The 13,931-nt window shown below is 35.6% G+C and overlaps 1 protein-coding gene across 8 annotated transcripts in view; it reads left to right on the forward strand.

Annotated features, from left to right (window-relative positions):
* The first annotated feature begins 6,530 nt into the window (after nucleotides 1-6,530).
* Nucleotides 6,531-13,931, forward strand: part of slc5a9 (solute carrier family 5 member 9) — a 51,161-nt gene continuing 43,760 nt past the window's right edge. For 2 of the 8 annotated variants that reach the window (XM_023339426.1, XM_023339428.1), the window contains exons 1-2: nucleotides 9,203-9,343; nucleotides 11,098-11,216. In XM_023339426.1, coding sequence (XP_023195194.1) covers nucleotides 9,322-9,343; nucleotides 11,098-11,216 — 141 coding nt within the window. In that variant the 5' untranslated portion in view covers nucleotides 9,203-9,321. Of the gene's footprint in view, nucleotides 6,617-9,181; nucleotides 9,344-11,097; nucleotides 11,217-13,931 lie in introns of those variants that run through there. The other 6 variants (XM_023339430.1, XM_023339432.1, XM_023339427.1 and 3 more) reach the window with 6 other exon arrangements.

Raw genomic sequence — 13,931 nt, forward strand, 5'->3', positions numbered from 1 at the left:
CCTGAGGCTGTCAGGTGACTGCAGATAATTTTTTTAAAAAGAAACTTTATTTAGAAGTGCGATAAGAGTACAAGCAACGAACGAACGAACGAACGAACGAACGAACGATAGATAGATAGATAGATAGATAGATAGATAGATAGATAGATAGATAGATAGATAGATAGATAGATAGATAGATAGATAGATAGATAGATAGATAGATAGATAGATATGAAAAGTGATTGATTAAGACAGTATGTAAATTAGAAGTTAGTTTAGATTTTTCCTAGACCACACCATAACTTCATTTAGTTTTGATTACTGGATCAGACTTAATAGAGCAGCTGAGTTAGCTCTTGAAGAGTTTCACAGACAGGGAAAGACAACAGATACATTAAATAATGAAGTTGCTGTCATGTTCGTGAAGCATTGCCTTGATCCAGAGTTGTCTTACTCCCTGAAGTGCAAACCCATCCATGAGAATACTTCCTACAGCTAATTATCTCTCTGATAATTAATGATTATCAGAGAACTAGTATACTAGTTGTTGCTAGTCAACCCAGCTATGCTTCTCAGATGCTACTGCAAAAGCAAAGCTTACTTCTGTTGGCTTTGTAATATTGATATTCATTTGTGAGACATCTGAAGAATGTCTAAAATGGCTAGTCTTGTTTTGCAGTATGAGGACATATTTTCACGCCACCATCTTGACTGCAGAGAAGCTAAGAACTTTGTACACTGCATACACCTCTTAGAAAGAGATTATTCATACTACCTTACAGGCTTGTTCCCCCAAGGCAGTACCAAAAGTTAAGACAAGTTTTGAATGAGATGGAGGAGAGAGAAATTATCAGGAATACACTAGTGAATATGCTTCACCATTGGTGCTTGTGTGGAAAAATAATGGAGATTTCTGGATGTGCACAGATTTTAACTGGCTAACCAAGAGGTCCGTGAAAGACGCTCACCCTTTCCCTCACCAAGCTGATTGTTTAGCGCACATGTGTCAAACTCAAGGCCCGCGGGCCACATGTGGCCCGCTACGTCATTTTATGTGGCCCTCTCCCCCCCACCACCGTTTTACAGCCCTATTGATTGACTTAAAATAGGTTTTGAGCACGAATTGACTACAAACTACATATCCCATAATGCCTTCAGATTCTTACCAGCCAACATTACGGCTTCTCGCCACTAGAGTGCAGCAGAGTCACCTCAAGCTGATTATTAATTTTCCCAGCGAATAAAACTGAAACATCGAGACAGAAAGCGTTTAGGTGTTATTTTGGCGAAGTATTAAGGTGGTTTTTTGGCATAATCTGGGCTGTGAGTGGATCTAGATGGCTAGTTGTAGTGGAGGGTGTTCAGAAGATGAAAATATGGATACAGGATGGTCTATGGTAGAAAATAGAAGAGGGGGAGGGGGAAAGGATAAAGGTAAAAAGGGAATAAATGCCGGTAAAAGGTCTCTTGAAGATGAGGAAGAAAGAGTGGAAATAAAAAAGAAAATAATGATGGAAGACTTTAAAGTTATTTTAAAGTTTAAGGCTGGACAAGATATGATTGGGGTAAGTCCTATCAATCTATCAAATGGATTAAAGAAAGTCATCGGAGATGTAGAACTAGCTAAAGTTTTAAGAGATGGGAGCCTGCTTATTATTTGTAAGAATGCTGAACAAAAGAATAAGGCAGTAAAACTACAAATGGTATGCAAAAAAGAAGTATTAGAAAGAAAGGTAGTGGGGGAAGAAAGAGGGGTGAAAGGGGTAATATCAGGGATCCCTGTTGGAGAAAATTTGGAAGAGCTTAAGAAAGTAATGAAAGGAGGAGAGATTATAGGCATCAAACGATTGCAAGCTTTTAGGAATGGGGAGAAAATGGACAGTACATCTATTCTATTAGATTTCAAAGATAAAGTTCTGCCTGATAAGGTGATGGTTGGTTACATGAGTTTTAATGTAAGAGCCTATATTCCACCGCCTCTCAGATGCTATAAGTGTCAAAGATATGGTCATACTGCGAATGTTTGTAAAGGGAAACAGAGATGTGGTAGATGTGGAGGTGAACATTCGTATGGTGAGTGTGGAAGTAACCCAGTTAAATGTTGTAATTGTGGAGGAAATCATACTGCAGCATATGCAGGATGTATGGTTAGAAAAGAAGCAGCCGAAATTCAAAAAGTTAAAATTGATAGGAGAATTACATATGCTGAAGCAGTGAAAGAGGTGAAAAATATTGGAAATGATCCAAAAAAAAATTATGGAAAGGAAGAAGGGATTAATAAAAATCAGGGTAATGTCACGTTAGAAAAACTAATTCCTTTTCTTGCGTATATCATTAATTGCTCAGAACAAGCAAGAACTAAGACTGAAAAAATAAAAATTATAGTAAAGGCAGCTACAAAGTTTTTTAATGTCAAAGATCTGTCATGGGAAAAAATTCATGATGAACTTAGACATGGGGAAGGATCATCTGAAAATGAGGCTTCTCTAATTGTTGCATAATTCAAATTCTACAATGGAACGCTCGAAGTTTAATAGCTAATGGACAGGAATTTAAAGGTTTCATAAACAATTTAAATACAAAACCAGACATAATATGTATTCAAGAAACATGGCTTAAATCATCACTGCAATTTAATATTCATGGTTACTCAGTTTTACGTAAAGATAGAGTAAATGGGAATGGAGGAGGATGTGCCATATTTATAAAAGAAAATATTAAATTCATTCAGCTTCAAATAATAACAGACCTAGAAATTATTGCTGTAGAAATTTGGACAAATAATGGAAATATCAAAATAATAAATTATTATAATCCTTGTAAAAAATTGGAAAAATTAAAACTTGAAACAATCCTAAGACATTGGAGAGGGAAGATAATTTGGTGTGGGGATTTTAATGCACACAGTACTTTATGGGGAGAGAAAGATGATTATAATGGAGGAGTTTTAGAAGAAGTGATTGAAGAAAAAGAATTGGTAGTGTTAAATAATGGTGTAGGCACTCGGGTGGATTTGATCAGAGGGAAAGAATCAGTTATTGATCTGACTTTGGTGTCGCAATCTTTTGCGGAAAATTGCAGCTGGAGAATATGCAAAAAAAGTACAATAGGAAGTGATCATTATCCAATTTTTGTTGAGGTAGAAATTGATATAGAGGAAAACCAGATAAAAAGTGAGGGAAAATGGAGATTTGGGGATGCAAATTGGGAAAAATTTAGAATAATAAATGAGATTAATATGGTAAATATAGATACAAGTAAACCAATAAATGAATTGAATTTAGAAATTAGTAAAAGCATTATTAACGCAGCAAAAATAGCCATTCCTAGAAGTAATGGTACAAAAAAAAAGAAAATAGTTCCTTGGTGGACGTCAGAATGTTCAGGAGCAATTAAAATGCGGAATAAGGCTTTTAAAATTCTTAAAAAAATTATTTGTTTCCAAAATTTAATAAATTACAAAAGGAGACAGGCAGAAGTCAGGAAAGTTATAAGAAATGCTAAAAGGGATTATTGGAGGAAATATTGTGAGTCCTTAGGGAGAAATACTGCATTAGATAAGGTTTGGAATACTATTAAAAAAATGTCCGGTAAATCAAGAGAATATTTCTTTCCAGTATTAAAAGAGGATGATAAAATTATAGTAGATAGTAAAAGTAAAGCAGAATTATTAGCAAGAGTATTTACAAAGATACATAGCACGGAAAATCTAAATAGTAAAGAAAAAAAAGGACGTGAAATTACATTGCAGAATCAAAATGAATTATTGTATAATGATGAAGATAATGAGGACCTTATTAATATAAGTTTTTCTTTAATAGAGTTGAATAAAGCATTGAAGAATTCCAGTAAATCAACTCCTGGGAATGATCAAATTAGTTACAGTATGCTAAGTAATCTTAGTGAATTGAGTAAAAAAATATTATTAGAATTATATAATAAGGTATGGAAGGAAGGAATATTACCTGACAAGTGGAAAGAAGCAATTGTTATACCTATTTGTAAACCTGGTAAAGATCCTCACTCAGCTGAGAGTTACAGGCCAATAGCTTTAACATCATGTATTGGTAAGATTATGGAAAAAATGGTAAATAATAGATTAATTTATTATTTAGAGTTGAAAGAGAAGATTAAATCTTATCAATTTGGTTTTAGAAAAGGTAGAAGTACAATAGATTCTGCATTATGTCTGGAATATGAAATTAGACGGGCTCAGATTAATAAGGAGAGTCTAATAGCAATTTTTTTAGATATAGAAAAAGCTTATGATATGTTATGGAAAGAAGGATTGTTAATTAAAATAAAACAAATGGGGATAAGGGGCAGAATATATAGATGGATTAAAAAATTTTTAACGGAAAGAAATATAAAAGTAAAGGTAGGTGGCGTTTTAAGTTCAAGGCATCAAGTCGAAAATGGCACTCCCCAAGGTAGTATAATAAGTCCTATGCTATTTATTATAATGATTAATGATATTTTTAATAATATAGATAAATCTTTTGGTGTTTCATTATTTGCAGATGATGGCCTTATCTGGAAGAGGGGAAGAAATATTGAATTTGTAAATAGGAAACTACAAGAGGCATTACATAGTGTAGAAGCTTGGGCTTTAGAATGGGGATTTAGAATCTCAATATCTAAATCTAAAGTTGTTGTTTTTACAAATAGAAAGTTAAATATTATTACAAATCTGAAATTATATGAGAATGTTATTGAAAGGATAGATCAAATAAAATATTTAGGATTCTGGTTTGATAAAAAACTTACATGGAAGACTCATGTTAATAAAATAGTTGAAAAAAGTAAAAAAATCTTAAATATAATGAGGTGTTTAAGAGGAAAAGAATGGGGAGCTGATAGGAAAGCTTTAAAAACAATTTACACTGGTCTAATCAGGTCAGTTTTTGATTATGGATGTATTTTATATAATTCAGCTTCAAATAGTTTACTTAAAACCATAGATAGAATACAATATCAAGCATTAAGGCTTTGTTGTGGAGCGATGAAAAGTACCCCAATTTCAGCTCTACAAGTTGAGATGGGTGAGATGCCGTTGGAGCTCAGAAGGAAACAATTAGCAATAACTTACTGGGCAAATATTAAAGGACATAAAGAAAGTTATCCTCCATATATTATGTTACAATCTTGTCAAGAAAAAGAAAAAAAGCAAATTAATAGTTTTGGATGGTTTATAAAAAATGAAATAAGAGATATAGGAATAAATCATAGTTTAATTAGTCCTGTGATTGTTCTTCCTGTTATCCCACCATGGATAATTGAGATAGCGGAAGTTGATTTAAGTTTACTGGAAAAAGGTAAACAATTAGAAAAGAAAGAGGTGGAAAATTATATTGGAAATGAATATGCGGAATATATACAAATATATACAGATGCCTCTAAAATGTCAAATAATAATATAGGAATAGCTTTTATAATTCCGGACTTAGATATTATGAGAAATAAAAGAATAACAGACAAATTGACAGTATACACAGGTGAACTAATGGCAATTTTAATGGCTCTAGAATGGGTTGAGGAAACAAGAGAGAGAGCGGTTGTAATCTGTTCAGATTCAAGTAGTGCATTAGTAAGTATTGTAGAACAAAATTCAGAATCAAGGCAAGATATTATAGCTGATATTAATCATTTAATGTTTAGGATTAAAAGTTATGGATCTCTGGTTAAATTAGTTTGGGTTCCTGCTCACATTGGAGTAATAGGGAATGAGCTGGCAGATAATTTTGCTAAGAATGCAGCAAAAAAGTGTATTGTTGATTTAAATATTAAAATGAGTAAAAATGAGGTTAAAAATATTAGTAAAATGTATATTAAGGATAAATGGCAGGAACAGTGGGATAAAGGAAGAAATGCCAGATTTTATTATAGCATCCAAAGAAAAGTTGGAGAATTTAGGAAATGTAGCAGGAATAAAAAAGAAGAAGATATTATATCTAGATTAAGGTTTGGACATACAGGTTTAAACAGTACTCTTAAAATAATAAATAAACATGATACAGGTTTCTGTAGTTATTGTGGGAAATTAGAAACAATACAACATTGTTTTTTAGAATGTAGTAAGTATGTTCGAGAAAGGGAGGAATTAATTAGAAATTTAAATAGGAATAAAAATAAATTAGATATTAGAAGTTTGCTTCAAAGATCATCGGGGGACGTAGTTTTTAATAGTATTTTTAATTTTCTAAGGAGAACAGGTATTATGGGAAGATTATAGTGACTTTACATCTGATCCATACTCCAGTCTAGAAGGTGGCGGTAATGCACCTAAAAGTTGTTTGCCAACCGCCATAAAAAAAAAAACAAGAAGAAGAAGAAGAAGAAACTGAAACATCGACAAGCTAACAAGCTAAAGAGCGAAGTCCCGTGATGTTTCAATCGAGGACTTTTACCGTCTCCTGCCCCTGATTTGATGCCACAGCTTCGACTCCATGCAGCTCGTGTTTTTTGTCCATGTTTGGAAGCACCTATCTGTGCGAACAGATGTTTTCAATAATTAATTTAAACAAGACCAAGACCAGATCGCGCATTACTGACGAAAACCTACCCGCCGTTTTGCGGATTTCCACAGAATAGAACTAAAACCGGACATCGACGAACTGTCCAGCGGAAAACATTGGTAAGCACGAATAAACTAAATTTAAATAGAATGAATGTAAAACCAAAACTCAGTATACTGGAATATGCATATAGTTTATTGAATTTGCTTGTTTTGTGTTTATTTACACAACACAACACAATGAGGATGTGTGTGAGTTGGTGACAGGGTGAAGAGGATCAGCTTTGTGCACAAGGACAGGCAACATCACCTCATAGTTTTGTTCTTATGTGAAATACATGTTCGTTGTGTAATAAATAACGAAAAAGTTTTGTGAATGAAGTAGAGAGTTTATATCAAAACTTGTTTTTATTCTTTGTCTGCTTATCTTTAAAGCAGACAAAGATTAATTTTCCCAGCGAATAAAACTGAAACATCGACAAGCTAACGAGCTAAAGAGCGAAGTTTAGCTGAGCAGTTTAAAAATACTGAGCATATTTTTAAACTGAGCAGTAATTTTGCATCCATGCAAATGTAATATTTAAAACTTGAATACATAAAATCAGTCATTTAACAATATGAGGTGTTGTTTAATTTATTTTTAACATTGTATTTTCATACATTTATGCTAGGGTTGCCCAAGTCTAGTTTTCCAGACCTATCACTCTGCAACTTTAGATGCGTTCTTTCTCTAACACACCTGGATCATTGACTCATTCATAGGCCTCTACAGAACTGAGTTGTTGCTAATGAGGGAAGTCAACTTTTTGTCTGGGGTATGTTTTAGCAGGGACGCATCTAAAAGTTGCAGTCTGGAGGGCTGCACTTGGGCATTTCTGATATATACCGTCAATATGGCCCTTTGAGGGTGGCCAATATGCTGAAGTGGCCCTTGGTGAAATTGAGTTTGACACCCCTGGTTTAGCGGCACTAAGGGGCAATATTGTCTTTAACACTATGGACTTGACATCTGACTTCTATAACATGCTGCTTCAAGAGAATGATAGGAAGTACTCTCCGTTTACCACTCCCCTGGGCCTCTATGAGTACAACAGGTTGCCGCAGGGCCTCTGCAACCGTCCTGAAAGTGTTTTGCGAATGATGACCAACATTTTTGAAGACCAAAATTATTTGAGTTTGCTGTTATTTGGATTATCTTTTGGTGTTTGCACCTGATGAAAACACAGCTTTCCTGAGACTGCAAACGGTGTTTGATATACTGTGAAGAAATAATCTTAAGTTGGCTCCTAAAAAGTGTTTTTTCCTCAGAAATTCAGTAAAGTTTCTTGGGCACATAATTACTGAGGATGGTGTTTCAACAGATCCCAGTAAAGTTGAAAATATAAACATGACCAGTGTAGACCTAATGGAACCTGATCGTGTCACTCAGGGTCAATTCAGAAGACTCAGTCTGGCGAGACAAAGGTTTTTCTGACTAAACCTCGAAAGAGATGTGAAAGATTATGTTCGCAGTTGTCAGCGTTGCCTTGTCAGCAAAGTGGTTGAACCAGAAGGTAGAGCCCCTCTAGTGGTCTCATCAAGACCACTAGAGCTTGTCTGTGTTGATTTTTGGTCAGCTGAAAATTCCCATAATAAGTCAGTTGATGTCTTGATTATTACAGAACACTTCACCAGAATGGCACAGGCATTTCTGTCTAAAGACCAGTCAGCCAAGTAAATTGTCAGACTTCTGTGGGATAGATATTTCTGCTCTTTTGGGTTCCCTGAATGAATCCACAGTGACCAGGGTGCTAATTTTGAGAGTCAAATGAGCTTCTCAGAGCCTCTGGTGTAAAGAAGTCACACACAATGGAGGCATGGAGCGTTTCAATTTGACACTAGGTGGCATGATTTGTGCCTTACCGCCTGAAGCCAAAGCCGATTGGCCTCGGCGTTTTCAGACTTTGTCATTTACGTACAACTGCATGTTCCATGAAGCAACAGGTTACTCTCCATTTTATTTAATGTTTGGTCAGACACCTTGTTTACCCATTGATGTCCTCTTTCGCAATGTTCTTTGTGACTCTCATGTAACTAGCTATGACAGATATGCTTCTTCTTTTTCTGAGGACCTGAAGGAGGCTATGGTCATTGCCCAGACTCATGCCACTAAAGAGAAAGATCACCATGCTTGATTCTACAACAGGAGGGTGAAAGGATCCCAGAGTACTCCTGGCCAAAAGAAAAGAGTGGGGCAAATTGAAGCTTGCTGATACATGGACATCAATCATCTATACTGTGGTGGATATAAATCCAGAGACAAGACCTGTGACAAGTGATTCACAGAAATCTTTTAATATTGGCCAACTTCCTTTCTGTGGAAAATGTATGTAATGCCTCTGACCATGTATCATCCATCACAGCAGCTGAGTTTTTGTCAGTAGATAAAAGAAATACAAATGAATCTCTTTCTGGGACAGAAGAGGAATGTGGCTTGCATAGGGTTGATGCCTAGAGGAAAGGAGAAGATGTTTGTCGATCTATCCTTGACTCAGTTCCTGTGGGAGGACAGTGTAGAGGGTCACACAGGTGACTGAGCCCAGTTCATCATGAAGAGACATTTTATATGTCTTAGGTGTCTGCTGTGTGAAAGATACATTGTTAGATGTCTTTGGGCTAATGGGTAACTTGTGACTTTTGACTCTCTCAATAAAAGCAAATTAATCATTGACTAGTTACACATAGTTGCATTTTACCAAGTTTGTCAGTTGGACAAAGCAAGTTTTTACTCAGACAGAAGCAGTGATACAACAAAGAAAGGACCTACATCTACTGGAAAACTCAACATGGCAGCCAGTACAGCTACAGGTCTGAACATTTGTTTTTCCAATTGTATTATTATCTTTTTTTTATTACACAGCAATCCTAAACAATGAGCCATAACTCTTTAACTGCATTGGATTTGTATGATCATTTTCATGTGTAATACACACTGCAGTAATTGTTCAGGGAGGGTTACTCTGGTGAAAAATTTGCATACTATAGTATACTATAGCATATTTTAAATATACTGCATTTTTCTGAAGTACATTTTTAGTATGCTATCAAGTGGGTATACTTATGAAGATTACACTAAAAGTGTAAAATAAATACATTCTTAAAAACATGCTTTTAATACTCATTTTTGCTTTTAATACTCTTTCTAAAAATTTATTTTTGGTACAATTTCTGAAAGTATATTTTTTCCAAAATATACTTTAAATTCTAATAAAGTATATTACTAAAATTATACTTTGGAAACTCATTTTTAAAATACACTTTGCATGTATTTGTACAAATGCATATTTTAAATGTACATTTTAAAAATATATTACAAATATATACAAACAATATTTTTCTGAAGTTGTACTTTTGGTAAAATAGGTTTTATGTATATTTTAGTAAACCTTACTAAATCTCAAAATAAATACATTTCAATAATATTTGTAAGTACTTTGTAAATAGTGTCTAATAATTAGACTCTAATTATATTTCAATGAAACACTTTCAGTGTTTACATACATGCTACTCTATGCTAACAAAGTATGCCGTACTAGGTGCCTTAATAATATGTTACTATTTTGTTAAATAGGCAAAAAAAAAGCAATAAAAAAAAACAATTCTTATAGTGGAACTTACTGGAACATTGTTTAACAAAGTAATAAATATTTTGTTCATCCCTCAAAAACATCAAATGTTGACAGTTTAGTGACAGAGGTTCTAGTAAAATATTGCTTGTTCTTAACACTAAATTTAGAAGGTATCTTCAATTTTACATCTTTCCTAATATTGTCAGGATCTGTGTTTTTCTGTGTTTATTTAGAGTTTTCTGTGTCTTTGAGTCTCCGTGTTGTCCTGTCTCCCCCTTGATTGTTCCCAGGTGTGTCTCGTTCTGTGATTACCCTCTGTTTATTTAATGCCACCTGTGTGTCTGCGTCTTGGTCGGGTCCTCGTCTAATGTGCGTGCAGTCCTTTGTGTTATCCAGTCTTGTTAACGGTTGCTACCGGCGTCGAGCCCTGGCTTCCGCTCGGCCGTGCTGCCCGTTGCTTGCACTGTGTTTTGCACTATTAAAATCACTATTCATCTTACCTGGGTCTACAGCGTCTGCCTCACCACCCCTCAACACCCTCAAATCGTGACAAATATGATCTGTTTTTCTCAGTTCTTTAACTACACGGAAGCTATCTTTACCCAATCCATTTTCAGCAAGAATAAGCAGACATAGCCAATCGATGAATGAATAGTTTTTACCAATAAGCTTGTGCACAACCAAAGTAACAGTGATCACTGAGTAACTTGGCAACAGTTCACCTCACATAAGAAGCAATAATAGATGCAGCAAAATTAAGCTGAAACCAAAGCAACATGGAGAAAAATGTGCCTTTGGGGGTGCCAAAGAATGTGTAACAGTTCTAAATACTTTAAGAGCTATACTAAAGAAGCAGAACCCAGGAGAATAAACAAGTTGTTCTCTAAAGCTTTATATATATATACACAGTATATACTGTATAAATATATATATATATATATATAACAAGGTATTACAAAGTAAAGTTATTTTTGTTTTTCTTTTAATATACAGCCTGGAATTCCATTGGATTTACCACGGATGCTCCCCCAAGCCACAATCTCAGTGTGGATGCTGCAGACATTGCTGTTGTTGTCATTTACTTTATTATAGTCATGGTGATTGGAATCTGGGTAAGAGGAGCCACAGAACATTTACACACCTAAATGTTGTTTTATTTATTTGTTTGTTCTTTGTGTGTGTCATTCTGGCATTGTAATGGTTTTAATGGTTTTGTTGTTGAGATAACTTTCAGACTTTAAAATATTCTTCCAGTTTTCACATGAAAACAAATTCTATTGTCTTTAGAAAAAAAACCCAGTTGTGCTCACAAGTGTTCAGGTTTAATTCTGCTTAGTTCTTTAACATATGGTTCAAACAAATTTTTATGATATAAACTAAGGTGAATTAGTATTCTGATACTAAAATAAATCCCAAATTTATTGAATGTACTGATGCACATAGCATGTCAGTATATTATTTCTATGTGGTTAACTGTGTATTCACTCCTGACACCTTTGTTCCAATTTAAATGGATCAGAGTCAGTCTGGACCTTTTGTGCAGATGTGAATACACTGAAACAAACCCTGGTGCTGACCAACAACTGGACTGAAACCCACTTTTTGAGGTGATGTTGGTCTGCTTTCAAACAAATTCTCGTCTGCACGCAGAGCTCACAGCGCAAAATCTGGATTGAGTGAGCTATTCTTAGCATACAAAATGCACTTCCAAGCTTATTTTTTTCTGGGTCTGTGTTGTCTCACGCCCCTATCATTTATAGGAGCACTGATTATGCATTGGTCCTATAAATGACATGCATTGTGAAAGCAAACCACAACAAGCGGATCAAAAGACTCTTCTGGTGTGAAGTCACCCTAAGTGAGGGATTAGATTTGGTATTGATATAATTTGGTATCAATACCAAATGATATTGATAATGATTTTGGATCTAAACTGAGCTGTTGTAAGTACTTCTATAACTCTGTGTATAGTTCGGCAACAGCTACTTAGGGTCTGAACTTTGTTTGGTGTTGTAGTGGTTTCACATGTTCTACCCGTGTTCTAGCTCCATTAGCATTTCTAGTAGTAATAGCTCCATTACTGCTGCTTGTCTTTGACGTTTCTCCCAGCGTCTGTAGCGCTGTGTCCACTGTGCTGTTTAGAGTCCAGTGTGGTGATAACAGCCACACTGGACTTTGTTACCACTGACACCGGACCTCCATGGGTCCGGTCGGATCAGTGATGTCAGTACCCAAAGAGTATAGCTCCTGTTAGCATCTCAAAGAGCATCCAGCTCTGCCTGTCTCTGCAAGGCATTTATTTTTAGCTGGTTAAGGTAATGATTACCTGTTAGAGCCTTCTTTAGTTCTGCTGGTATAAATGACTCAAAGTGTTATGGAGAAAGATCCAGGGCAAAGATTAGGTCCTTGGCTCTTGCACTGCGCTCTCCTTTCTTTCATGTGGGAAATTATCCAGAGTCCCTTCAATTTTTATTTTTATTGTTTTAAATTACAACCAATAGTGACAGAGTATGGCATTATCTAAAATTACACTAGTCAAATGCAATATGATAAACAACTACTCGGGAAAAATTAGCCTTCCTATGTTTACTTTGTAGTGACAGTTTTCACCATTTTGTGTCCTAATACCCCCAAGCAGGAAGAAAAACAACAACCATGGTGGACTGCAGTATGTATCCAGTTGTTTATGTGCTGGCTCAGGTGGGACAATAACTTCAAAAATCGTAAGATACTCTAGGCCTGTCACGATAAACGATAAATGAATTAATTGTATGATAAATTAAAACTATCAACATCATTTTAATTATCGGCATTATCGTCTCTTCCGGCCTTTTTCTCTTTCTGTTGATGACACTGAATGAAAAAAGGCTCAACTCCGATGCTCTCCACTGACCCTCCCTTCCTCATTTCCTTAGTGTAAAGCCCAGCGCACACTACGATCTTAGAGCTGTCGGCCGATTGTCGGCCCATGTTCAAAAGCTGACAGATCACACATTAGCCGACAGAAATCCTAGGTATAACTGTTCAATGTCCTGCCGTGTGGTGTCCAACAGTGGGCACAAAATAATCTCTACAAGTTCAGTGAACTAATTATAAAACCAGCATTAATCAATGCTTTACTACAATCTACCTGCAATGCATGTGGCTAGTGTCAGCGTAAAGTCCTGACTGAATGAAAATCATTACAACCTATTTATGTCACGTTAATGAAGAACAGCTGAAAAGTTACGGGTTTATCAACTGCGGTAGCAATTTCGCTCCAATTCCTCCTCTTGTCATTTCTATATTCTTTGCACAAAATGTTGAATAAACATTAATGTTGTTTCCACATATCATCTCCATGTCTGCTGGACTTCGGGTTGCGCCGTGTCAGCTGTTTGGGATTCCCCTCTGTAATTTCCCCTCAGAAAGCACGGAGGAGAATCCTCGCTTTCTGATTGGCTACCTGTCACATTCAACAGGCTGCGTTAACTATCCCAGTCGGGGAAAACCCCTGATGTAGACCTGAGTGAAGTTGGCCCCCCCACCTTCTTCAAATTAGACAAAATTGGTGTCAATCAACTCGGCTACGTTTGTGCTGGTTTGTGCAGCAAAAATTTTCGTTTGTGCCGCTATCATTTTAAAGATATAAAGAAATGTTTTTAGAGGTCATCAAAGGTCAACCAGCCCCCCACCTTCTTCAAATCAGACGAAATGGGTGTCAATCAACTCGGCTACGTTTGTGCTGGTTTGTGCAGCAAAGATTTTCATTTGTGCTGCTATCATTTTAAAGATATTAAGAAATGTTTTAGAGGTCATCAAAGGTCAACCAGCCCTCTTAATATCTT

This window comes from Xiphophorus maculatus, chromosome 9 (genome assembly GCF_002775205.1).
Source record: "Xiphophorus maculatus strain JP 163 A chromosome 9, X_maculatus-5.0-male, whole genome shotgun sequence".
Taxonomy (NCBI): Eukaryota; Metazoa; Chordata; class Actinopteri; order Cyprinodontiformes; family Poeciliidae; genus Xiphophorus; species Xiphophorus maculatus.